Here is a 27,076-nt window from a genome sequence, read left to right on the forward strand (position 1 = left end):
GCCCGCCCGCGCCCCCGGCCCGCCCGGCGACGGCGAGCAGGAGTACGTGAGCCCCGACTGGGCCGGCCCGCCAGAGCCTGGCGCGCCGCCCGCCGAGATCCCCTACGAGGAGCTGTGGACGCACCAGGCGGCCGAGGGCCGGACGCGGCCGCCCCCCGGGCCCGACCTCATCTCCTTCGGGGCCGCCGGGCCGCCCCGCCTGGAGCCGGAGGCGCCGCCGCCGCCTCCCGTCCCTCCCAAGTCCGAGGCGGTGAGTGGCGGGGGGTGGGAGGCAGGGAGGGGGACTGGGGGTGTCTGCTCCAGGGAGGTGGCCGGCCAGAAGCAAGTTCTCCTGCGCCCCAGCCTCGTAGCTCCGCCTCCAGCCCCTGGAGCGTGTGACAGAAGGTGTCCCAGGGGTGGGGGAAGGAGAGAAGGGCAAGGAGAAGAACGCTGGAGCGTTTGTGGTATACCAGGGCCGGTGTGGATACCAGGGACGTAGATATGTATGGTATGTAGATAAGCAGGGACGGTGGCACTGGGAGTTCTGGAGACAAAGATGCTCGTAGGTCTCTAGCTTGAGAGAGTTTGGGGATGAGCTCAGAAGGCTCCACAGAACAGGAGTCCTTTAAGTTGTCCAGGGAAAAGAGGGTCCCGTGGTGGAATAAGTTTAGAAAATGTAGTGGATGATTCCTAACCCACCGCCTCCTCACTTAGGAACCACAGAACACTGGTTCATTAAAGGCTCTGAGAAGTCCTGCACTAAGGAACCCTATCTGTGCCTACTGCAGAATTTTGCAACCGCACTGGTCCACAGCAGTGGACCGCAGCCCTTAACGTCCCAGGGAGTCCAATTGGAGTATTTGACCTATAAGGAAGGGATCTTGATGACCGATGGCCCTTTCTTCTCCTTGTCACACCATTTTCTTCCTCTCCTTTTCCTTGAGGAGGGACTAGGCTTACATATCTGTTTTGGATCTCCTCATATATACATATTCTTATATTCACGATGGCTTTCCAAGGCCACAGGAGATGGTGTGTATGTCATGAGCTCTCGTGGAGTGAAACAGGCTGGAGAGACTTAGAGGGCCGGGGTGGGTGAATGGCAGAGGTGAGTAAGGCGGAGATAGCCTCTTGGCAAAGTGGGGCAGTGTCCATCCCAGACACCCTCCTCGCCCAGCTGCTTGGGAAGGGCGAGGCAAGGGGTGTCCGCCGCCTGGGGACAGGACGCGGAGTCACGGCCCTCTGCCTGCAGGTGAAGGAGGAGTGCCGCCTGCTCAATGCCCCACCTGTGCCTCCCCGGGGTGGCAATGGCAGCGGCCGGCCCTCGGGCAGCCCCCCGGTGCCCCCGCGCTTCCCCAAGCTGCAGCCCATCCACTCCCCCAGCTCCAGCCTCTCCTACTACTCCTCTGGCCTCCAGGATGGGTGAGCCCCCTCCTTCTCTCGGTGCTGGGTCCTCCGGAAGAGGCCTGGGGAGGGGAGCCGGTGCTGAGGAAGAGTCCAGGCCTGGGGGTTCGGAGGGCGTCCGTTCCTGAGCAGTACCTGAGCTTGAGGGCGCTGGGGGCTGGGGCCACACCTTGCTTTCCACCTTCAGTTTGTTCCTTTCCTAACTGGTGTTGGTTGGGTGGGGACACGGCCCGGGTTCCCTCCAGACTGGGATCTGCCACGGGATGGAGTGCTCCTTGCCGTGTGAAAATTTTACATGATTCAGCGTAGTCTCATTTTCCCGGGGGCGGGAGAGGCTGGAAGGAAGACTAGGGCAGTCCCGGGCGGGGGGAGGGGGGGCAGGGGGAGGGGGGTGCCTCAGGCCTTGGGGGCCGGGGCGCGAGCCGGCGTTGCTGAGATCAGCGTGGCAGTCTCTGCCCTGGCAGAGCGGCCTGTCGCATTTCCGCGCGTGTCTGTGTCTCTGCCCGCAGGGCAGCCTCCCGCAGCGGCAGCGGCTCACCGTCACCGGATGCCTACTCCCTTTACTGCTACCCGTGCACCTGGGGAGACTGCAAGGCCGGCGAGGCCTCCGGCCGCCCACCCCCGGGACCCCTGCCCTCCACCACGCAGCCCAGCCAGGCCGCGCGGGCCCTCGCAGAGCCCCCGAGCAGTCGGGCTGCCTCCGTCTTGGGGGCTGACACCCCCGTCAAGGCGTACCACGGCTGCCCGCCTCTGTTCAAGCCCTCTCACCCACAGAAACGCTTTGCTCCGTTCGGAGCTCTCAACCCCTTTTCGGGGCCTGCCTACCCCTCGGGCCCTTCCGTGGCCGCCTCTCCTGGGCCCACGACCACCTCGGGCCCCCTGGCTACCTCCAGCCCTGCCTTTTCTCCAGGCCCAGGCTCACCAGGCCAGGCCTACTCAGCTGCTCCCCCCTCCTGTCCCACCTCCTCCTCCTCCTCTTCCGAGTGGCCGGAACCAGCCCTGGAGCCCTTTGAGCTGGGCCAGGGCGGTTCCCCGGAGCCCGAGATGCTGCGCTGTCAGGAGCCCAGAGCTGTGGGGGCACCTGGGCCCGGACCCTGCCTCTCGCCACTCGGACCCCCCAAGGCCTTTGAACCAGAAGGTCTGGTGCTGCGGCAGGTCCCCACCCCACTGTCACCGGTGGCCCTGCAGGGGCCTGAGGCAGGCGGAGCTCGGCTCCTCCTCGCCCAAGGGCGCCTGGAGGGGCCTCCTGCCAGTCCCCGGGAGGGGGTCGCAGGCTGGGGAGGCCGGGATGCCTCCTCCTGGCAGCCCCCCGCTGACCTGTCTGCACTCTCCCTGGAAGAAGTCTCTCGAAGTCTGCGTTTCATCGGGCTCTCAGAGGACGTGGTGAGCTTCTTTGCCAGAGAACGCATAGATGGCAGCATCTTCGTGCAGCTCAGCGAGGACATCCTGGCCGATGACTTCCACCTCACCAAGCTGCAGGTCAAGAAGATCATGCAGTTCATCAAAGGCTGGCGGCCCAAGATCTGATGTTCCCGGCTCGTAGCTGCGCAACTGGAAGCTGGCACGGAGGCCCCGGGGCTGCAGGGGGACAGCCTGCGGGACCCAGGAGCCGGTCCCGCCTGCGAGGAGATAATCTATGCCAAGACTGAGGCGGCCAGGCAGCCCCTCAGAGTGAATCCAGACACACTTGGAAGTGGGGGACTCTGGGGTCAGACCCCTACACGAGGACATCTGGCCTTTGTGCAGAGTATGTGGGGAGGAGGCTGGAGGCACTGGGGCACACCTGGGCCTGGGGCCACACTGCTGTGATTCCCGTGGAGGAAGGGCATCGAAAGCTGGCCTTCGCGGTGACCTAACATCTTCCCGTGTCCTTGTGCAGAACTTCACAGGCCTCTTGCACTTCTCAAGCTTGTAGGTTGAGGTTAGAGACCAGGGAAGAAGATGGTCTGTAACTTAAGCACAAATTCCCCAAGTGCCCTCTCCCCTCTGCCCTGTGGGCTTTTGGCCTAAGCTGCCCCAGAGTCTGGGTGCCGTTTCTGTATCTCTGGGACGCCTTCCTTCCCCCTTCTGTGAATCAGGGCCCTGGCCCCGCGCACTGGGGTAGCGAGTACAAGCCTGTGCCACCGTGCCCCGGAGGCTCCAGCTCTCGGTGCCGGTTTGCGGGTGAAGACCCTCGACGAGAACGGCCCTGCTGTTGACGTGCTCTAGTCGGGGAGCCGGGTGGTCCCCTGACGTCTCCGGTGCCCAGGCTTCTGCCTTCCATCTTGCCAGGCTGGGTCCGGTCTGCGAAGATTCTCACTCCGCCGAGGAGCAGGTAGATTTAGGTCAGCCGCTCCTGGATTCTGGAGGCGAGTGGCCTTCAGTCTCTCCCACTTCCCCTCTGCTCCCACTTCGCTTGATTCTGGCCAGCACACGGTGCCGTCCTCCTGCTCTCTCTAGCTGGCACAGGTGGGGTGGGTGGGGAGAAAGCACGGTGGTTTGGGGAAACCTCGTTCCCCGTTCCTGGAGCCCAGGCCTCCTGCACTTGCTCATGTGCCTCACAGCAGGCCCTCGTCCCCCAGATCTCGGGCACGACGACCTGCTTGGCACCCGGAGGTTGGCCATGGTGTACGAGCACCCGTTACTCCCCAGCCCCCGGGCTCTCCGTCTCCTCACCCGGGACCACACTAACTCTCGTGCCGCTGGCCTCAGGCCCCGGGTTACAGGCCTTCTCTTCTGCCTTACCTAGCCTTCCTAGATATTTATTTCCTGTTTTTCTCTCAAGAGTAGTGAAGCCATGCTGGTGCTCAGGCCCTGAGCTGATGCCTCCGCTCCAGGGCAAGGGGAGTCGGGAAGCAGGACACACAAACTGATGCTGAAGCATTTGGTTTCCTTGTCGATCCCTTAGTGAATCCTCCGGGACTAGTGAAATAAATGCTAGAGCACCGGACAGTGCAGGTGGAATGCTGGGTGTCGGCGGCTCTCTTCTTCCGGACCACGGGGACCGACAGGTACAATGTGTGGGCCTCCAGGCAGAAGGCTCTGGAATGGGTGTGCCCGTGGCCCACTCCTGGGTTCTCTTCCGAAAACCCCTCATCAGCCCCTACCCTACAAGAACCTTCTAGCTCCCTCAAAGGTTTCAACATCATTCCTACTTTCCATTGCTGCTGAGTGGAAAACTCCAGCTCGCCAGCCAGGCCCCAGGTTTTTCCTGCACTGGCCAAATGCCTGCCTGAGGCTCTCCCAGAGCGCCCTTTAGGAGCCCGTTAATGGCTCTGGTGTGAGGACCCGTTCTCTTTTGGTCACCTGAGAACCCCTAGCACCGAGGTGGCTTGATTTTAGAGTCTGGCTTTGTGGCAACCAACCAACGGTCAAGCCTGAGCTAAGCTCCCTGCCCACTGGTGCCGGCAGAGCTGGGCCCGGGATGGTGTCTGGAGTCCCGGCAGCTGGAGCAGATGCAGGAGCAATGGGTCACGGTTCAGAGCCCGACACAGTGTGACTTGTAAGGATCCTGTGCACACGCGGTGGGGGTCCTTCTGCCAGGCTGGTCGGGGGCCCCCTAGCCGCTTACACAGACTGGGTAGTGCTTCTGCCGGAAGGTGAGCGTAGGGCCTCTCCGGCCCAGGGGGCACCGCGAGGGCGGGGGGGGGGGGAGGGGCTCTCGCAGCGTGTGGTGCTGGCGGGCCGCTCGGCCTTCGTCCCGCTCGTCGCGCTGATCATCCACGCATCCATCCGTCCGTGCTCTGGGGCAGCCAAGACGTGCAGGATCTATTGGCCAGGAAAATATTCATTCCTGTGCCTCATGCCCATGCTGACATCCTGAATATGCGTCCTGCCACACACACAATAAACCCTGGATGACATTGTGCCATGAGGAAATGCCATCTGGGGAAAGAAGCCTCTTAAACCCCGGCCTCCAGGCCTCTCGCCCTTCACCTGCTCTGGTCAGTCGGGCCTCTTTCCCATGGCAAGCAGAAGCCTGCCCGAGTCTGTAAACACAGCCGGGTTTCGAAGGGTTTAGTTTGTGAAGTCCCCTAAATCCCCCCGTGTCACGGTCTCTCTCTCTCAAGGGGCTGTCTAGAACTCTCCCAACACATGCACACCCCGAGAGCCCGAGGCTTTATTCCGACTCCTTGAAGGACGGGTTTAAACCAGAAGGGCAAAGAGCGAAGAAAAAGGAGCATACAGACAGGCTGAGAAGAGTTGGGTTTTATTGTTTTCGTGTACTGGGTAGGGTGCAAAACTGCCCTCCCCGCCACTGGCCCGGGGGCGGGGGCAGGATGGTTCCGGAGACTCTGCCATTTTGAGCGTCAAGGCTTATGGGTTCACGAGCACGGTGGGTTCCACCTTCTAACATGAAGTGCAAACTAATTCACAGCCACATTTCACCAGGAGGGAGAGACAGTCCTAGCTGAAGGCACTTGAATCCCAGCACACCCCAATGCCAGAATTTGTTTTCCTTCTGGTTACCCTGATAAATCTAGATGCCACTCTCCTGGAGAGTCAGCACCGCCGGCAGCTGTGTTAGCAGGGTGTGAGGGCCTGTCATCACTGGTAGAACTTCTTGTTGGGGCTGTTAGCGTGGTCGATGAGCAGCTGGCACGGGGTGAACGGTTTTCCGTAGGCAGCCTCGTACTTCCTGAGCCTGTCCACTATCTTCTGGGCGCCATACAGATCCACATAGCGGAAGGGCCCTAAATGAAGAAACAGGACTTCGTTGAAGGCGACAGCAAAACGAGCTCTGGGGTAAAACAAGCTACTTTCCCAACTTGCGAGACCAACCTCCAAGGCACGGGGGAAAGCCAAGCCCGAAGACGGCTCCGATGTCTCCCTCTGCGGGCGTGGCCAGGATCCCTTCCTGCAGGCACATGATGGCCTCATTCACAAATCTTGTCACCAGGCGGTACTGGAGGTCTTCGTCAGAGCAGCTGCCGAGAGAGAGGGACGCTGAGGTAGATGAAGCGTCACGGGAGGGACGCGGGAACTGCGCGTGCGGGAAAGAGGGTTGCTGCCGCCAGAGCCCAGAGGGTCAGCCAGGACGGAACTTCCAATGCTGGAGAGAAGGAGCCACTGGGAAGCTGCCCTTGCCCTTGGAATAGAGTCTCAGGGCTGCTTGTCCTAATCGGCCTGAAACTGGCGCTTAGAACAGGGGAGGGGAGGGTGGACAGAATCTCTTGACATCATCAGCTGCCAATTACAAATGATAAAAATGGTCTGGGGCTTGAAGGGACCCAGGACAATGGTCTCTCTAGTTCTCTCCAGACCTTCAGAGGGAAGGCTGGAACAGGGGTCTTTCCAAGGCTTGGCTGCAGTCCCCACCCCGATGCTTGGCAGAAAGCGAGGAGGCACGTGGAAGGGCAGGAGTATTCTGGTCAGGCAAGGTGAGTATAACAAAGACGGAAGAGGACTGAGAAACTTTGGGCTGAAGAGAAACACGTTTCCACACTATTAGCTACTCGAGTTAACTCACACGTCAGACTTAGGAGGCACCTTCAGACTTGCCAAAATACCATCCATGTCAGAATTCAAACTCTTATTCTTCACGCCCTCCTGGTAGATGTAAAAGCCCTTCCCAGACTTGCGACCTAAAAGAAGCCGGAAAAGGGAGGATTACCATTTCTCAGAGCGCCAGCCTGAGGATTCTCTCCTCCGCTAGTCTGCTGCGAAGCTCTAACCTCTCGACCGTACTCCTGACCTGGCTGGCTGGCTAACCCTGGAAATTCGGGGTTTGCCAGCAGCGTTGGCAGAGAAGGAAAAATGACGTTGTATTTCCCGGAGCCTGGAACTCTGTGTATGTGGCTGGGAAAGGCCACCTGGATCAGCTTTAAAGTCCAGACACGCGACGCCAGGCCCTAGTGTGCCGTGTTCCTGGTGCCGATTTTGCCGCGGCTTCGACGAGAGAGAGAGAGAGCCACGTCTCCCGGGCCTCCCTCATATCCTCTGTGTTAGAAGCATCACCTTCTCTGCACAGGTGGCCAGACAGCATGGTGACGCCTGGGTGCAGAACTTGCTCCTGCAGGATGACAGGTGTATTCCAGGCCTTGGGCCCCGATGAAAAAGTGCCTGTCATACCTTGGGAGGTGGCAGAGCCTCAGGCCAGAGTCCTGCCTTTGTCTGTAATCTACGGGCCCGGCCTAAGGGGTTGTCATGAAGTCATTTAAAAAACTCCCCGTGACAGTGGGCTCTGTGTTTAGGAAGAACTCTTCCACACGGGCCTTCTGTGACTGTGTCTCAGGAAACTAGAATTACGTGTCTCTGAGGCTACTCACCTAGGAAGCCCCTGGACACCATCTGCTTCAGCAGTTCTACGCTTCCACCTTCAAACCGCTCCCCAAAGGCTTTGCCTAGATCTTCTGCCACGTGTTTTGCCACGTCCACGCCAACTTCATCGACCAGTGTGGCAGCACCCACGGGAAAGCCAAAGCTTGTGGTAAGGGAATCCAGCTTCTTAGGGTCAACTCCTTCCTGAATGGGAGGTAAGCAGGGACCTCAAGGAAAGGCATTCTGGGCCCTCCCACAAAGGCTCCCCATGTGGGCCCTCCGAGACCGGGCTGCCGCAACACTCGCTTCTCTCCCGGGTGCCGCCTGGCCAGGCCCAGGACTGGGGCTGTTCCACCCAGGGAGGCAAAGGAGCTTTGGGAGTAAGCAGGGGGAAAGTCTGAGCCTTCCCGAACCCACAGCACTTTAAGGAATGAACAAATTCATTTAGAGATGAACACACTGTTCATTTCCTTCTCGTTTGCAATTCTGAATCTCGGGAGTAATGAGATCCTGCGGCGCACAGGGCGAAGTCTCCCATAACTAAGAGAAGAGGCCTCGCCACGGAGCAGTGCTGCGGCGCCCCCGAGCCAACGTCTGACGAGTGCCCGGCAAGGGGGTGCCACCGGAGGGGTGTGTGCAGCAGAAGCCGGTCCAGCACCCATCAGGCCGGTGGGCCTGCGTGTTCTGGATGGTCCCTGCCTCAAAGGGGATGCAGAAACCGTGAAGAGCATGTCGGGAGGCCCTGGGCCTAGTGGAGCGGGGAGGCGGTTAAGGGAGCGGAGCTGAAATTCTGCCCACTGTAGGGCAGCAAAGCCCATGATTTCCAACCACCGTGTGGAAGGACCAGGCAAAAAGATCCCCAGGCATCTTGGGGATGCACCAGGACTTAGTGTATTAGAAGGAAGCCTGTTCCTCATCCCGACAGAACCAATTTGGAGGACTGGTGTAAGGGGTGGAAGATGCCTCCAACATTCCAAGAGCGGTACCAACCTGGAGGATTCGGAGGACTTCAGACATCATGGGTGCGAGACACCGGGTGGTATAGAAGCCAGGTCCGTCCTGCCAAGGGAGAGAACGTGAGCTCAGCGGCTCCTCTGCTTCAGGTGCCACCCAAGTGTGAAAGCAGGCTCCCTTCCCCAGGTGTCGCTTCAAAATTCAAGGCGGTTTATACTTTCAAACAGAATCGTTAAAATTACATTGCAGGGGAAGCCACAGCCAGAGCAGCACGGCTTCAACCAAACGGCACAGCACAGGGTTTCACAGTCACCCGAAAGCTCTGGAATGGCTGGGAGAACCCACCGTGTCCCAGACACTCCCCTCTCAGACCGTGACTCAGCAGTACCGTCCACAGCACTGTCCATGCGGCAGACAACCAAAGGGAAATCATACCCAAAGGTGACATATTTGCCCCAGAATAGGTGTAAACAAGCCTGGAGGTATAAGGAGTCTGACAGAACTTTCCCCAAATCTGCCACTCTGTTTCACAGCTCTTTACCTTAACCACAATGATGACCTTCCCCTGCTTGAGCCCGACTGCCACGACGGAAGCAGTTGTGTCCTTAGAAGTTTTCTCGGTTGTGATGATCTCCAGCAGTTGCATCTTGTCCACCGGAGAGAAGTAGTGCATGCCGATCACCTGGCAAGGGGAAGGCAAAGCCGACAGATCTAAGAACACCGAGGAGAGAACCCGCCAGCACGCACGCTTTGCTAGGAGAGCAAGGGAGAGAAAGGCACTTGGACACAGGAATATGCTGCCCGGCACCGCCGAGCCGTGTGGCACTGTGGTTCTCTGAGAGAAAGTTCGGTATGTTCATAGGGCTCACTGGAATCCTCTTCTTCCATCTGCTTCTAGGGCTTTTCACTGAGGGCAACAGATCCTACTGACAATTAGCACCAAATCACAGCGAATGGCCAGATTAGATTTATCAGGGAAGAATGAATGAAGGTTCCACTCATCCTGATGACACGGAGTTTAGGTGAGAGGGCCCACTTTTTCTGGTGGGGAGGCAGAGGGAGGCAGAAGAGTCAGTATGCCAGACTGTCAGAGCTAGATCTCGAGTTTACAGATGGGCCTCACCACCAGGATACCGGGTTTAAATAACATTTATCAACATTCAAATGCACCTGAAGACTCATTAAACCAATGATTCTCAAAGTGAAGTGCTGGACCAGTAGCATTAACATCGCCTGGGAAATGTTCGAACTGCAAATTCTCAGGCCTGCCCCAAACTCACATCTACTGAATGAGAGACTGGGGGCAGGGTCCAGATCTGTGCTCAAGAAGTCTTCCAGGTGATTCTGATTCATGCTGAAGTTGAGAACCTCCTTCTTTTTTTTTTTTTTTTAAATTTTTTTTTTTCAACGTTTATTTATTTTTGTGACAGAGAGAGACAGAGCATGAACGGGGGAGGGGCAGAGAGAGAGGGAGACACAGAATCGGAAACAGGCTCCAGGCTCTGAGCCATCAGCCCAGAGCCTGACGCGGGGCTCAAACTCACGGACCGCGAGATCGTGACCTGGCTGAAGTCGGACGCTTAACCGACTGCGCCACCCAGGCGCCCCGAGAACCTCCTTCTTAAGCTAACAATTGGTCCTTCCAAACTGAACTGCTGTGGGAGAGAACAGTTTAACCATAGAACTTAGTTTTGCTCCCCCTACCCTCACCTTAATTGTAAGATATAACTAATAATATCTAATAATATAACTAATATAATAACAGCAATACTGATTGCTGGCTCTGCACTGTTTTAATACATTTGCCATTATTCCTTACATTTAATCCATCGCTCTGTGAACTAGCCAGTCTTATCTAGATGAGGAAAAAAGACATCAGCAGGTTAAAAGTGGTAGCTCAGGGTCAGTTAGTGAATGGCAGTGGGATTCTATCACAGTTGGCCTGTTTCCGAAGCCTGCCTACCCTCCATTATGTAATACACACATCATTTACATGTTCCATAAACTTACCAATCCAAAAGTTACTTTTCACCCCTCAACTGTTTTTTAACTGATGTCTAAAGCATTTAAAAAGGCAGGTCCTTATTCAGACTCAGTACTTCTGAGCAAAAGGAATTAGCTTATATGACATATAATTTATACACAAAATGTACAGACTTTAAAGCATTCATATTGATGGGTTTTCACAACTGCATATACACTCGTGTAATTACCCTAAGCAAAATGTATTTACATCACTCAAGAAAGTTGTGCCAAAGGTGACCAACTTGTCCCGGACTGCCGGGACTTTCTTGGTTGGAGCACTGGAGGTCCTACGTCCCAGGAAAGCCAACAGATGGATGGTGACCCTACCTATGCCCCTTTGACCTTAATTTTATATAGCAAAGGAGAAGCAGGTGGCAGAAGCTATCCAAGATACCTGGAGGCCAGGACTGCAAAGCATGATGCTTGTTTCACTCCACTGGGAAGATGAGAAGTTAACATCGAAGATTCTCCTTTATGGACTTTATTCATTTATTTTTTTTTTAAATGTTTACTTATTTATTTTTGAGAGAGAGAGAGACAGAGAGCACAAGCAGGGGATTGGCAAAGAGAGAGGTGAAGAGAGAATCCCAAGCAGGCTCTGTGCTGACAGAGGGCTTGAACTCACGAACTGTGAGATCATGACCTGAGCCAAAACCGGGAATCAGATGCTCAACCGACTGAGCCACCAGGGCGCCCCTCCTTTATGGACTTTCAATGTTGCAGAGGTGCTCAGAGTGATATGACATGGCCAGACTGTCCATCTACCTTTATACTGTTTTTGTGTCTCCCCTCAGTGTCACACTATCAGCTGCCACTTCTCCCTATGACCTTCTCCTGCCATCCCTGAACGTGCCTCTATCAGGTCCTACATCACTTCCGATCTGCTGTGTGCTAGGAAATGAGATTACCTTGCATTAGCAAACTATTAGAATAGGAATAAACAGACTTTTGTGTTTTCACTACAAGGACTTTGTGTTAACAAATCCGGCTGCTTAAAGGTCCTTTATATTTCCTGCTTACTTTTGGCTGACTCTGGCTAGCTGAGGCTAATTGCTATCCTCCAGAGAGGTGAGGTGTTTTATTTCTCCTTGGGTGATTTCACTTTCCTAATGTTACTCCGGTAGACAGAAGCCCAAAGATGAATCTCTAAGCATCATTCCAAATGCTCACTGAAAGTGCTTCTACCCTTTCATGTCCTGGTGGGAGGTCTGAGTGAACCCACAGGTGGACACATCTCAACACACCTCCTGATTTTCCATACCTGGATATGGAGTTAGAACCAAACAGGTCTCAGTCACCGGTATCTGCTCTGTAGCTTATGTGAGATTTTGGAGTATTCCCTCTTATTTTGGGGTCTATCTTTATTTTTAAAAGTTTTTTAAAAATTTTTTAAAGATATTATTTAAGTGATCTCTACACCCAATATGGGGCTCAAATTCAAAACCCCAAGATCATGAGTCGCACATCACAAGCTCTATAGACTGAGCCACCCAGGTGCCCCGTGGGCCTATCTTTAAATACCTTATTATAGGGCACCTGGGTGGCTCAGTCAGTTAAAGATCTGACTTTGGCTCAGGTCGTGATCTCACAGTTCGAGGCTGCTTGGGATTCTGTCTCCCTCTCTCTCTCAAAAATAAATAGACATTTATTAAAAAAAAATTTTTTTTAATGTTTATTCATTTTTGAGAGACACAGAGAATCAGACTACGAATGGGGGAAGGGCAGAGGGAGAGGGAGACCTAGAATCCGAAGCAGAATCCAGGCTCTGAGCTGTCAGCACAGAGCCTGATGTGTGGCTCGAACTCACCAACTGTGAGATCATGACCTGAGCCAATGTCGGACACCCAAGTTGACTGAGCCCCCCAGGCGCCCCCAAAATAAATAGACGTTAAAAAAAAAAAACCTATTATAATAAAGGTAGGTTTCATTATTCTTTTATGTTTATTTTTGAATGAGAGTAAGCGGGGTAGGGGCAGAGAGAGAGAGGGAGACAGAGAATCCCAGGTAGGCTTTGTGCTGTCAGCGCAGAGCCCAATGCGGGACTCAAACCCACAAACCATGAGATTGTGATCTGAGCTGAGATCAAGAGTTGGATGCTTCACTGACTCAGCCACCCAAGCGCCCCAAAGAAGGTAGGTTTTATAGTCTGAACCTAAAAAATCAGAGCCGTTAGGGATGCAAATCACCTGTGAAAGTACACTTTCACTGTGCTTCCCTTACGCCAGCATCTCACAGTGGTCATGGGATGAGCTGCTCTGTGCCCAGTTTTTGGGGAGACCCCACCACCCCTCTACTTCACAGTCCACACCAGTCCCTTCTCATGCTCTAAGTCTTCCTCAGGGAGCCTGTGGTGGGGAAACATTTCAGGGTTTTCCCTCTGTTCAGAATTTACCTTCTCAGGTCTTTTGCTGACAGAGGCAATTTGACTGATGGGGAGAGCAGACGTGTTACTGGCAAAGACACAGTGATCCGGAACCACCTGCAAAGGAAAAGCATTTAAGAACGTGTCACGTAGGCCTGAGAGATGACTGCAGTCCAATGCAAAGCTAAAGGTGACACCTGGGTCCAGCCCCGCTCTCCCCCAGAACCACTCAGACAGTGGATACTATTTGCCCAGGGCTTCTGAGATGGGGAGTGTGTCAGCCTTGTTCTCTTTCCCATTCAGCTGTCTTCTAGCTCTGGCCCGGCATCCTAACCTGGAGACTATACCTCGGCAGTTAGGTAAATGAGACAGCTCAGACAAACACTGACAAGATGGCTTTGAATCAAATCTCATTCGTTTCAAGATCTGGCATGGGTGCCAATTCCTCTTCTTGTCTGGATCTGCACTCAAGTCTGAAAGCTCATGATACCCCTACCCTTCACTTTGATAAGAACAAGCCATACCGTGTGTGCTTAGCTCATTTTATGGTGTTATTAGAAAACGGTGCACCACGGTAATTAATCTACGGCACATGAATACTATTAACTATTAGCTTTATCAACCTGGAGAATAGTCTTTAATACAGACTGTGTCAGCATTCTGTCCATGATCGCAAGTTATTCATGTTTTTATTCAGCTGCTTATATAAAAACATGGACAGCGCATCTGTCAAATTTGTGCAAACTGGGACAGGCAAAATTTTAACATCAGAGATGGGAATCAGGTTCAAGACACATTCAACACACTGAAAAGGTGAGTATAAAATATTGTAACCTGGCAAAATACTGCATTAAGATTTCTTTAAAAAGAAAAAAGGGAAAACTCTAGAGAGGCCCCTGTGGACAAAGCCTGGCTTAGCAGTCAGCTTGTGATGAGGCCCCCATGATCTCAGTTAATCAGCAGTGAGTTGACAGCAGAGCGTAAGTGCAAGGAGCTAATGGACTCTCCGGGGGCATGTCTTGGCGGTGAGGCGTTTCATGCTGGTGGTGAAACTCTCTATGAAGAGCAAACAAGTGTCTCCAAAGGCGGTTGGCAACAACTCCCCCCCTCCTCATTCCGGCGTCTCTCCTCCCATCCAGAGGTGGAGACTGCTTCCTCCCTCGAGTCTCGTGACTTGCTTTTACCAACGGAAAGCAGCAGTGAGGCGCTGAGCTCCAGGCCAGGCCCTGAGAAGCCCCCACCGCTTCTGCTTTTGCTCGCTCGGCAGCCAGAGGCACCGCTGTACAGGCTCGTTCACAGTCTGCACTTCTCTTGATCTGATCCCTCCTCCCTCTCTTCTCCTTGGCCGCTAGTTTCCCAACCGCTAAAACTAACAAACCTTTCTCCATGCCGGCACTCCCAAACCCAGACACTCCGGAAGCAAATGCCATCACCCAGTCACCCGGCAGATGCTCTTCTCTCCATGTTGCCTGTGTCTGCTTCTGCCGGTCCTGAAGGTCTACCTGCCACTGCCTCGGCAGGTGCCCCCGGAGCCGTGGGAACACCACCTACACACGTGAGCTGACAGGCCACCCGGCACAGACGGAACATAAATCTACCCGGCTCTTCGAATTTTTCCCCTCAGCTAATCGACATCACACTTTGTCAAAAGGAAAGATTTTGCAACGTATGGATTTCAAAGTGGAAGCTGTCCCCAAAAGAGCTGCTTGTCTTTAGTTTCTAAACACCCCTTAGGTTCAGTCTATCACACAGCAGCGACCGTCCTCACACAGAAGGGCGTCGTGAGGGTACAGCCACTACTCAAGACACCCAGAGTACTGCCACGTCTGTGCCATTTCATTTGCACAATTTATTAGCCCACATTCTAGTGATATAACTATAGGCTGGTCAAGACCCCGGTTCTATCTTGTGTCTGGATTATTGTCATTTCTTCTCTGGGCCTTTTCTTTATACCACCCACTATAACACTTGTTTTATTTATGGGAGGTAGAGCATTTGGGGTCAAAACCAAAGCAGCATTTCCACAAAGTGAGCATCTGAAACCTGCCAGGGGAAAAAATTTCTCCCCTACCTCCTTTGTGGACTAGACCTGAAGAAGTATAGTTACGGCTTGTAGCCAACCAAAAACGTCAAGAAAGCTGGCTATACTCCTTGAGGTTATCTGTAGGTCTGGGTGACTGAACTCCCACGGAATGCTAATGAACCCTGTGCTTAGGTTAATAAACTACTTGATTTTCTTCCCTCAGGACTCAGATTTGACTTTTGTAACTACGTAGTGTGCACGAATTGACATAAAAACTGATGTTTGGAAATGAACAGCCCTATAAAGAGAACCATGAGTTTCTGTTTAAAAAAACAAAACAAAAAACAGCCCGTGTCCTCCACTCACTGGGATTCAAGTACAACAGGCCTCTTACTTACCGCTTCTACTTCCTTTAACACTCTGTGTTTAAGATTAAGATCCTCAAAAACAGCTTCAATCACCATGTCGGCCTTTTCAAAACCCTGGTAATCAAGCTGTCCAGTCAAGTTGCTGAAAATGGAGTCCCTTTCAAATGATGTTAGAGCTTTCTTCTTCACTTTATCATTCAATCTAGAAGAAACACAGTCCTAGTCAGAGGGGAAGAATAGGAAACTTAACATCTACTGAGCGTCCATGAGCCAGACGGTACACTATGTATTTTCAACCAATACTGTGAGGCACTTCTTTTACCCCCGTTTTGACAAAGAGTTCCTCAAACAGGCTCAAAGGGATTCACGGGCAAATGGCTAGGCACTAGGGGGCCAAAGACAGGCCGGCCCCCAAATCCACATTCTTTCTCCTAGAAGATGCCTCTAAATGCAGAACTTACATAAACTCTGTTACTCCTGAAACAGTTAAATTTGTCCAGAAGAGTAAACGCAAACACTAGAGTGGCAAAACAAAGGAGCAGCTCTAGTAACTCTCTAACAGAGGGAACACCCCACACGTGTCCTAGACCACATGGACTTCTACCTGATCACGCATCATTTTGTTATTCTATAATCAGAACCTTCTGGAAAAGAGACCAAGCATGACTTCTTATATTCTTTCTTATTTATTTATAAGTTTATTTATTTATTTTGAGAGAAGAAGAGAGTGCATAAGCAGGGGAGAAGGGCAGAGAGAGAGAGAGGGAGAGAGAATCCAAAGCAGGCTCTGTGCTGTCAGCATGGAGACTGAGGCAGGGCTCAAACTCACAGTGAGATCACGATCTGAGCTGAAATCGAGACTCAGATGCTTAACTAAGCCACTCAGGCACCCCTATTTCTTTCATTCTTAAATCCACTTCCCAGTTAGCATGTGGTAGCACATTGTATTGATTACATAAAATATTAACTCAAGGCTTCTTATTTCCCATAGGGAGTTAAAAATGATTTCTGCGATTTAGACATTTAACTGATTACTTTTCACTGCCAAGAAAAACAGGCTCTCTTAGGTTTTAATCTGACCACACTTTCAGAATAACTGCCTAGAGTTTTCCTCTGAATGAAGAACGGAGCTGAATCACATTCGCTAATTTCCTTAACCAAAAGAAAAATTAAAGCCACAGGGTAAGTTCAGACAAGTATTCAATCAAATTTCTTGGTTTCTGACAACCGTGTCAGCAGTCAGCAAACAAAATGCTCATCAGAGTTCAAAACATCATTAGTTGCTCTAATTCTAATGCCTTGAAACTGTCTCCAAGAGAGGCTAGGAAACACGTGTATGCCCAGTCAGCAGTATGGTGAGGGGCACTTGCCAGAGGCTGACGTTTCTGAAGCACAGAGGGAAACCTGGGGCACCTAACTCTGAGAGAGACAGAGTGGCACCTGTTCTCGAGCAGCAATTTCTCATTTCAGTGACCGTAGGAGATGGTGTTTGGGGATGCTTACACGCTAGTCTCAGGGCAACACTGTTATCTAGCTAGCACATGCCAATTTGGGGGGGGGTGCTCAGAATCGTTTACTCCAACTCCTTGCTATCTTACAATAATCTGCCAAAATGATTAAACCTGCCATGTCTTGGGTAGCACAGTAGTAGCAGCAGAAGAGAGTCTCTGCAGAAAAGAGGTCAAGCATGATTAAGCTACATAACGCATTGAAGAAAAAAGCTCATTCAACTACAAGTCACGTGTAGGGCAGTCCAAGTGCAGCAAGCTTATTCATTACACTGGAGCGGAGAACTGAGCTGAAACCAGTTCCTAGTTTGGCCAAGCTGCTGCTCTGCTTTTCCCCCTCTGCAAAACAGGGAGCGGGGACCAGGGGAGGAGGAGGAGGATGTGGGCAGGAGGGAGAATAATATTCACCTTTTATTAATTCAAAGGTAAGATGGAGACACATTTTGTAAAGACTCAGACATTGTGCAACCGAATCTGTTACCTGCTTCTCCACAGTAATGCAGCCAAGAAATATAAGGTACACGAGTTTTGATCCCAGCCCCAACCTTCAATTTGCAGTTATGACACATTTCCTCACATCCTCTTCTTCCACAGAGTCATGCTGTTTCAATGTTCCATGACAATACAGCAGTGAAATGGAAACTATCAAAATTCACAAACACGAGGATTTCTAGTCTTGATACCAAAGCATAAAATAAATGGCATTTAAAAATATCTGATAGTTTTCTCTCCTGCATTCAGACATTACAGATTCCAGTGATGTTCATGGTTTATAATATGTACAACAATATGAAGGGAAAGGAATCACGGTTTCTAAAAATCAAAGGAAACAGCTTAACTACTGAGCATCCAGTACTCACCATGTTCAGGAAAAAGGAACCTGTAATGGCAAAAAACAAACAGCATTCTGCTGACAGAGGCAGAGAGCTGGCTCACCCTTTGAACACTTGTTGCTGTCCTCGGTCCAGCCCGGCTAGTGTAGCATCTTTAAGGATGGTCTTTATGCCCTTATCCACAGACACCTGGGCGATGCCGGCCCCCATCAGCCCTGCACCAAGAATGGCTAGGTTCCTAGAAGGAAAGCATAAATGACTTTTGGTAAACTGATCACTTCAGTAAAAGTGGGAGACTGCCTAAGTTATAATCCAGTCCACCAACTAAGGTGGGCACAACGATAAGGTATTTTAAAACAATTTTTATCTATAAAAATATGCTTTTAATAAGTGACTGATTTTCAGAGTTAAATGCAAAAATCCATTATGTCTACAAGAGTTGGCCTACACAAGAAGACAGAACTATATTGATCTTCAATCATACCTTAAGATCACTGAGAACAAAACAACCTGGTTTTTTTTTTTTTTTTTAATTTTTTTTTTTCAACGTTTTTATTTATTTATGGGACAGACAGAGACAGAGCATGAACGGGGGAGGGGCAGAGAGAGAGGGAGACACAGAATCGGAAACAGGCTCCAGGCTCCGAGCCATCAGCCCAGAGCCTGACGCGGGGCTCAAACTCACGGACCGTGAGATCGTGACCTGGCTGAAGTCGGACGCTTAACCGACTGCGCCACCCAGGCGCCCCCAACCTGGTTTATTCTGAAGTCAACATGAGTATTTCTGTTTTCCAAACAAAAGCCAATTTGCAGTGATGTGTCCAAAGACATACCACTTCTTCCACTTAACTTGTTAGTGATTTTACCATTTTCCAGTAAGTTTTCATTTCTCCTGAAATTTGTGCCAATTTTACTCCTTATATGGATTAGATCAAAATTCTCCTGGATGGCTTCTTTGCTTCTAGACCTAACCCCGCTATCCCCCAATACCTCCATATATCCACATTATTTTTGTCCTCTCAATTACATTGTAAGCATTTCATGGGCCAGAGATCATACCTGATTACTCTTTTTAAATTTTTAAAAAAATGTTTTATTTATTTTTTTTTTTTAATTTTTTTTTTCAACGTTTATTTATTTTTGGGACAGAGAGAGACAGAGCATGAACGGGGGAGGGGCAGAGAGAGAGGGAGACACAGAATCAGAAACAGGCTCCAGGCTCTGAGCCATCAGCCTAGAGCCCGACACGGGGCTCGAACTCACGGACCACGAGATGGTGACCTGGCTGAAGTCGGACGCTTAACCGACTGCGCCACCCAGGCGCCCCAATGTTTTATTTATTCTTGAGACAGAGAGAGACAGAGCGTGAGCAGGGGAGGGGCAGAGAGAGAGTGAAACACAGAATCCAAAGCAGGCTCCAGGCTCTGAGCTGTCAGCACAGAGCCCGACGCGGGGCTCCAACTCACAAACTGTGAGATCATGACCTGAGCTGAAGACGGATGCTTAACTGACTGAGCCACCCAGGCACCCCTCTTTTTAGTTTTCCACAGTTCCAGAGCAATATGCCATACTCCCAGAGCAAATAAAAATTTTTTTCCAGAACAATTTCCTTCAAAAAAGAAGCCTAAATTTACAGCACTATGTAGACATAAATTAGAGTTGTAATACAGGTTAAAGTTTCATTCCTAACAGTTCTGATTATAATGTTCAGAAATCATATTTATGACCCAAAAAAGGAAACCTAATTTCAAGTCCTGGAAGCAACTTTCAAATGTAACTTTGTAGTAATACACTTACATGGTTAATGTTAAGTAACTGGAGAACAATGAGAAAACAGGATAGAGACATACACATAAAGAACAGACTGAGGGGCGCCTGGGTGGCTCACTTGGTTAAACATCTGACTCTTGATTTCAGCTCAGGTCATGATTTCACATTTCATGATCGAGCCCTGCACGGGGCTCTGTGCTGACAACGCAGAGCCTGCTTGGGATTTTCCTTCTCTCTCTGCCCCTCCCCACTTATGCTCAGTCTGTCTCTCTCTCTCTCTCTCAAAAAAAAAAAAAAAAAAAAAAAACCCCAAAAAACAAAAAACAGGGACTGAAAAGATTGATACATTTATTGTGTGAAAACTAAAAATTTGTTAGACAAATGACCTCAAAAAATTAAGATAAACATAGGATAGGAGGAAATCTGCAACATACAGCAGCAAAGAATTACAACTTGGGAAATGAAGAACATGCATATTATCAATTAAAAAAAGACAACCCAGGGGTACCTGGCTGGCTTACTCAGTGGAGTGTGTGACTTTTGATCTCACGGTCATGAGTTTGAGCCCCAAGTTGGCCACGGAGATTACGTAAAAAAAAACAAAAAAGGACGGGATGCCCGAGTGTCTCAGTTAAGCATGACTCTTGATTTTGGCTCAGGTCATGATCTCATGGTTTGTGGGTTTGAGCCCTGCATTGGGCTCTGCATTGACAGCATCGAGCCTGCTTGGGATTCTCTCTCTCCAGCCCCCTCTCAAAATAAATATACTTAAAAAAACCAAAACACAGAACAAAACGGACAACCCAGTAAAATGGGCAAGGGCTTATATAAAGCAATTCACTAAAGAAAAAAACTCAAACTGCCAAACTCAAACTGGGAAATGCAAATTAAAATGGGATATTCTTCCCCTACCAGATTAGCAAAAAGTTTAAAAGCATCAGTGAAGATGTACAAAAACTGCTTTTTTCACTGCATGGCTGATGGAAGTATGCTTTGCCCTACTTTGGAGGGCAAATTTCTTACAGCTAAAAATCACATACTCTATGACCCAATGATTCTACATCTCATTCTGTACTCTAGTGAAATGCACTTATGCACACGATGACAGGCTGTGATGAACAGTTGTGCAATGTTTGTAATAATGAAAAACTGGAAACAGCCATCAATCCAGCAGTAAAAGATTAAGAGGAAGGAGTTAATTGATATGTACCAATATACATAGTCTCCAAGTCATACCACTGAATACAAAGAGCAAGTTACAGGCTTTATACCGAAGGGTCCCTTTTATATTACAACATTCAAACCATAAACACAAAACAGTATCAGTTAATATTTAATCTCATTTAAAACAGTTTTCTTAAAGAGAATAAGAATGCATTCTCTGCATAAAGAAATTAATTTATAAAAAGAGAAAACAGATAAGGAACTCAAGTCACTATCCAAGGAGAGGGAAGAGCCCAGAGAGACAGAAGTGGAGGAAGCAGAGGTGTTACAACTGGGAAAGCAGGAAAAAGGATCCCCTTTCTTCAGTTCTTCGAGGTTCTTTATTCAATTCTGTTCAACCTATTCTGCCCTGAGTACCCTATAGTGAATTCCCAATTAAATCCTCATTTCTAAGATGATGTTACCTTTTTCCTCAATTGATTTCCCAAGTTAGATCAACTCTTATATCATCCTATTTTTCTGCCCATTTAGTTCTAAGTTTTTGAATGTCTTAAAAAAATTTTTGTTTTAATGTTTGTTTTTGAGACAGAGAGAGACACAGCATGAGCAGGGGAAGGGGCAGAGAGAGAGGGAGACACAGAATCTGAAGCAGGTTCCAGGCTCTGAGCTGTCAGCCCAGAGCCTGACACGGGGCTCGAACTCACAAACCACGAGATCATGACCTGAGCCAAAGTTGGACACTTACCGACTGAGTCACCCAGGCACCCCAGACTAGAGGCCTGTTTCATGCACTGTAGGGTGTTTAGTAGCATCCCTGACCTCTGGCTCATTAGATGCCAGTAGCAGCTGTGACAACCAAAAATGTTTCCAGACATCTTCAAATGATGCTGCGGGGGGCGGGGGGGGGGGGGCAACAATGCCCAGGATGGAAACCACTGAGCTAGAAGGTGAGTTTAGGAGCATTATTAAATTTTGTTTTTTAAATGTTTATTTATTTTAGAAAGAGAGAGATAGAGAGACAGAGGCAGAGAGACAGAGCGCAAGCAGGGAAGGGGCAGAGAGAGAGAGAGAGAGACACAGAATCTGAAACAGGCTCTGGGCTCTGACCCGTCAGCACAGAGCCCAATGCCGGGCTCAAACCCACAAACTGTGAGATCATGACCTGCGCTGAAGTCGGATACTTAACCAACTGAGCCACCCAGACACTCCGGAGCATTATTAAATTTAAAATGCTGAAGAGCTATTGGGCAGTGTAGCATTGAAAGGCTTTCTGAAAAGAAGAGACATGAAACAGGCAAGTAGAATCTTTAATGTTTAGGCTGTAAGCTAGAGGAAGGAAAAGCCTTTAATAATCTGAACGAGGCTTTATTTTTTTTAATGAGAAAGTATGAGTTCCCAGAGATGGTATCTCAAGTCACAGGGAGAGACAAGACCATTAAACAGTGCAGAGTGTGTTTGCTTTGGGAACAGGGGATGTAAACCAGACTTCCAGGGGACATCAATAGTGAGACAAGAAAGCCTCTATAGAAGCCCTTTTGGGGGGGGGGGGGCGGGGGGGGGGGCGCCTGGAGAAAACTCAGCCCAGGCAGCACTTTGAAAGTCAAAAAGTTCTTAATAGGAAAAGGGATCTAATGTGCTCAGGACAGAGGAGGCATAGGGAAGACCGAAGGTATAAATCTAGCTCTGTAGAGAAACCTACAAGGGCGCCCTAGGTGGCATTTAACTTACTTCACGTCCTTCTGCGGAGTTCCAAATTTATTCTTCTTACACAGGACCTGACCATGATAAAGTCCCATCAAGGCCTTTGATTCTTTGGTCATTGCAAGCTCTCCAAATTTCTGAAAAGTAAAGGAGAACAAGAAAAGGTGGAACTTCACAGTCTCAGTGACGGGGGTTCCTTCGGTCAGGTTTGTCTGCAGAGCAGAGGTAACACACGTGAAGCCCTGGGTGCTCTGGGGTGTGGTGGGGCCTTCTCACCTGCAGCACTTTCCGACAACTGTTTTGAAGACGCTATGGATACATCGGAGCTCTCAGACTATGTACACCAGAGGTGGCAGTAACCAACCTTTTTCATGGAACTGGAGTGTCAGGGCCCAAACAGACCTGCACAGTCATCTCAACCAACCTTCTCATTTTAAAGGCTGGAAAGAGGAGGCCCGGACAAATTAAGCGACCACAACACCTAAAGTGACAGAAATCGAACTCACACCCAGGCAGTAGGACTCCCAACTCTGGTCCACCCCACGTGACACCTGCCACTTTGAAAAGTGCCCTAATACTTATGGAGAGCAAATCTCAGCATGAGATTTAGAGTCAGGGTTTGACAGAACCGGGTTTGAATCCTGACCCTGCCATTTTCCAGTTGTGAAGCCTTCTTTATCCTTAAACGGGAAAAACAACACTTATTTTACAGTATTGCTGGAATTAAATGAGACCGCTAGTAAAGTGACTAGGGTCTCAATGTCAGCTATTATCATCATCATCATCATCAATATTACTAGAATTAACTGGTATGGTCACAGATAGCATTTCAAAGGAGGAATCCCCCTAATAAAGTTGTTCTCATGTCCTAATATAACATGAAACAATAGAACATAAAACAGTGTTCTACTAATTTTTTTTTAATTACAAATTTTTTTTTTTATTAATTTTTTTTTAATGTTTTTATTTATTTTTGAGACAGGGAGAGACAGAGCATGAACATGGGAGGGTCAGAGAGAGGGAGACACAGAATCTGAAGCACGCTCCGGGCTCTGAACTGATAGCACAGAGCCTGATGTGGGGCTTGAACTCACGGACGGTGAGATCATGACCTGAGCTGAAATCGGATGCCTAACCGACTGAGCCACCCAGGCGCCCCTAATAATGTGGAGTTTATTCAATAAACCAGTGATATTCAAAGTGCAGGTAGAGATCCATCGGTTGTCATAAATTTAGTGGGCCGTGGTAAGTAGAACAGATAGGACATACTGCATACAACGTACGTGGTGAGGACAACAATTGATCCGTGAAACCTATGCTTCAATTTTTCTGTACATATGTATACATGTACCTGGATTGGAGATAAAAGTCTAAATCAGAGTGGACTGTAATAAGCGACCCAGTACAATACATGTTTTCTCTTGAACTAGTCCCAAGCTCTTCAGATACCTTTTGTCTTATTATCATAGAGCAATCCATTCTTCAAGGACTGCTTAAAACTTAAAAAACAACCTACACCACTTAAATCTGCAATATCACCAACTTGTTGGAAAAGTGAGAGAGGTAAGCCTGGTTCATATGCCCCTCTGTCTTCTTCTGGTGGGTATGTGGCAATTCCTTCCATTTTCTAATTCACCAAGAGAGGCTGGCCTTCAAAGTCTTACCTCAAGGCCCTAACAAGTAAGAAACACAATTTTCTATCGATGTATTCATTTTATCACAACAAAACCAGCTCAACTCAGAACAAAAACATCTAAGTGATTCATTTTGAAAGGGTTAGAACTTTGGCTCTGCTCTCCCTAGTTAAACCCTCATTACTGAAAGGAAGTTCGAACAGCTGGGACCACCAAGGTGTTCTTTAATATCTACTCACTCATTGAGAGTAATCAATCGTAATCAGTGATAACCACTGGAAGAAAAAAATTTGGGGTAGGCTTTGGGCACTTTTTCTTTTTTCAGCTTTATAGATCAGAGTTTTAGATCTTGGCTTTCCTGTATCTAGTAATAAAAAGTTGAAAGGAAATAACTTTACCTGAGATTCAGAGACATAGCCAGCGTCATTCCCTTGCTCAATTCCAGTCTTTACCGCCTAAAAAATACATAAAGCACCCGTTCATTGTTGCGATGGGTAGGCAAGATGTCCAATAATGCTGAATAAAATTGCTAGTTTGTTAGTATTCAAAGAGTAAGTCAAAGTCTGGAACTGGAGTAAGAAAGCCAGGAGGACTGAGCGGCTGCTTAAGACTGACTTTATTGTCCATCTCTGAGGCCTTGCATAAAATCCAAGGAAATGAAACAGAAGGGAATAAATAAAAGTCAGAGTAGGAAAGGAAGACAGAGTTTCCACAGCTCAAACTCTACCTCCTTATCCACCTCTAGACCTGTTATCTTGTCAGAGAGAGAGAGACAGAGAGAGAGAGCAAGTGAGAGCTGCCATCAGCTGTGTCCATTTCTTGGATTTGGAGCGCTGCCCAAGTCCAAGAAAAGATTTCCCTTTTCTTCTTAATTCCCTTTCCTCCTGCTTAAATTGCTCTTCCAGACTGTCCCCTGCTTTCCTAACACAGGCACGTCCCCAGAGGTCCCCCTGAGCCCTTTTCTCGAACCTCTGTGCATTCTTCCCTAGGCACATCATCTAGTTTATCATGTGGCTCATGAACTCTATAGATTCAACTTAACGTTTGGGGGAAGTACTATCTCAATACAATGGCAAGTATAAACGACGAAGAAGTGACCCTGTAATCACTCACCATAATTTATGGGAAAGACAAATTGATTAAAAACAAACAAACAGATAAATAAACCTACATTCTTAATTGACTTGTTTGTGTACACTCCTGTTGCTTGCATTTCCTGAAACATCTAAACTCAACACTTCTAAAATTTAACTCACGATCTCTTCTCTTTGGCAATTCTGTTACTACCTTTGTATTTTTACTATTCGACCTTGGGGTCTTACTCTAACATCAAGTCTGAGTTACCAAGATGGCTTCCAACTTCAGGTGTCTACTTTGTCTCTCCTTCTAACCTGTTTTTACTTGCTACTACCATGATCTCTATGATCTATCTAGAACAAAAGTGAAATTTCCAAATTTATTACCTGTCAATCTTCTAAAATCTAGGCTCATTCTGCCTTTTGGCAGACATTTCACTATTCTCCTACAAAAACGACCTCATGAAATGTTCCCTGTAGAGCCTCATGCTTTCTGGCTTCTGTAACTTTGCTCAAAATGCCCATCCTACCAGGTACTACTTTCTCTTCGCCTACTCTCTATACATTTTTCAGGGCTCAGGTCAAATTCTATGAGGCTCTTCCTAATCTCTCTGGTTCATAGTGATTGTTCCCTCCTCTGTGCATTTAACAATCTTCCTCTTTCCCCATTATCTGACAGTGATCCCATGCTGGCATCTAATGCCTCTTGTACTCCAGTTACCTGCCTTACCACATACACATGTCTAATCTCCCCAGCCCAGGCTGGGAGATGAATGGGGGAGGGGAATTACGTGTCATATTTTACACATTTTGGTGTCTTTTCCTCAAAACATATCTGTTGACTGATTTATTCTCCATATTTGAAGTCTTTGATTATATGTTCTCTTAATCTTCGACTTTCTGGATTGAAGACTGAAGAGTTTTAGACAGAAGTTCTTAACCCTGTGATCATTTTAATTATCCTCCTTGACCTTTTCTTTTTAAAGTTTATTTACTTTGTGGGGGGAAGAGAGAGAATGCGTGAGCGAGCGCAGGGGAGGGGCAGAGAGAGGGACAGAGAGAGAATCCCAAGCAGGCTCTGCACTGCCAGCACAGAGCCTGACGTAGGGCTCGAAACCACGAACCAAGAGATCATGACTTGAGCTGAAATCAAGAATAGGAGGCCTAACTGACTGAGCCACCCAGGCACCCCCTCCTTGATCTTTTTCAGAACTTTTCTGTATCACTACATCTTTTTTATAATAATGGCAAAGGAGAAGTCAATGAAATATTTTAGGTACTGACAATGGTTTAGACTGAGGCCATCAATTTTGTTTTGACTACCTCTTAATTAATTCCCAATCTTTTACTGGCCTTGTTATACTGATATAACATAGGTTCCTTTCCTGGTTTATAACCGGTAGTTAGTTTTAAACGCATTATGCCTGGAACTACTTATTACCAAATATGTCAGTTTATGAGCCCTCACATAGCTTGCTATGCTCCTCCTTCATTTTTAGTGAGTACTGCACTAGCAGAATTAAGAACTTTGGTACTGGAACACATGGTTCAGAATGGCAATAAAGGATACTGCTCTATGCCGCTCTGGAAAGCAGTGTGGAGGTTCCTCAGAAAATTAAAAATAGACCTACCCTATGACCCAGCAGTAGCACTGCTAGGAATTTATCCAAGGGACACAGGAGTACTGAGGCATAGGGGCACTTGTACCCCAATGTTCATAGCAGCTCTCTCAACAATAGCCAAATTATGGAAAGAGCCTACATGTCCATCAACTGATGAATGGATAAAGAAATTGTGGTTTATATACACTATGGAATACTACGTGGCAATGAGAAAAAATGAAATATGGCCTTTTGTAGCAACGTGGATGGAACTGGAGAGTGTGATGCTAAGTGAAATAAGCCACACAAAGACAGATACCATATGGTTTCACTCTTATGTGGATCCTGAGAAACTTAACAGGAACCCATGGGGGAGGGGAAGGAAAAAAAAAAAAAGAGGTTAGAGTGGGAGAGAGCCAAAGCATAAGAGACTG

General features: G+C 48.9%; 2 protein-coding genes across 2 annotated transcripts in view; one reads left to right on the forward strand and one right to left on the reverse strand.

The window, feature by feature from the left end:
* The window catches only part of GAREM2 (GRB2 associated regulator of MAPK1 subtype 2), a 20,015-nt gene extending 15,689 nt beyond the window's left edge, over positions 1–4,326 (forward strand). The window contains exons 2-4 of the mRNA XM_040496873.1: positions 6–250; positions 1,232–1,401; positions 1,893–4,326. Coding sequence (XP_040352807.1) covers positions 6–250; positions 1,232–1,401; positions 1,893–2,910 — 1,433 coding nt within the window. The 3' untranslated portion in view covers positions 2,911–4,326. The remainder of the gene's footprint in view (positions 1–5; positions 251–1,231; positions 1,402–1,892) is intronic.
* Positions 4,327–5,556: 1,230 nt separating this feature from the next.
* The window catches only part of HADHA (hydroxyacyl-CoA dehydrogenase trifunctional multienzyme complex subunit alpha), a 49,585-nt gene continuing 28,065 nt past the window's right edge, over positions 5,557–27,076 (reverse strand). Inside the window, exons 10-20 of the mRNA XM_040496249.1 lie at positions 24,364–24,420; positions 22,359–22,468; positions 17,800–17,934; positions 15,386–15,557; positions 12,995–13,081; positions 9,119–9,259; positions 8,614–8,682; positions 7,632–7,827; positions 6,833–6,947; positions 6,145–6,290; positions 5,557–6,056 (exon numbers count right to left, since the gene is read on the reverse strand). Of these exons, the coding sequence (XP_040352183.1) occupies positions 5,911–6,056; positions 6,145–6,290; positions 6,833–6,947; positions 7,632–7,827; positions 8,614–8,682; positions 9,119–9,259; positions 12,995–13,081; positions 15,386–15,557; positions 17,800–17,934; positions 22,359–22,468; positions 24,364–24,420 (1,374 nt within the window). The 3' untranslated portion in view covers positions 5,557–5,910. The remainder of the gene's footprint in view (positions 6,057–6,144; positions 6,291–6,832; positions 6,948–7,631; positions 7,828–8,613; positions 8,683–9,118; positions 9,260–12,994; positions 13,082–15,385; positions 15,558–17,799; positions 17,935–22,358; positions 22,469–24,363; positions 24,421–27,076) is intronic.

Source organism: Herpailurus yagouaroundi, unplaced genomic scaffold, assembly GCF_014898765.1.
Source record: "Herpailurus yagouaroundi ecotype Mexico unplaced genomic scaffold, PumYag 188, whole genome shotgun sequence".
NCBI lineage: Eukaryota > Metazoa > Chordata > Mammalia > Carnivora > Felidae > Herpailurus > Herpailurus yagouaroundi.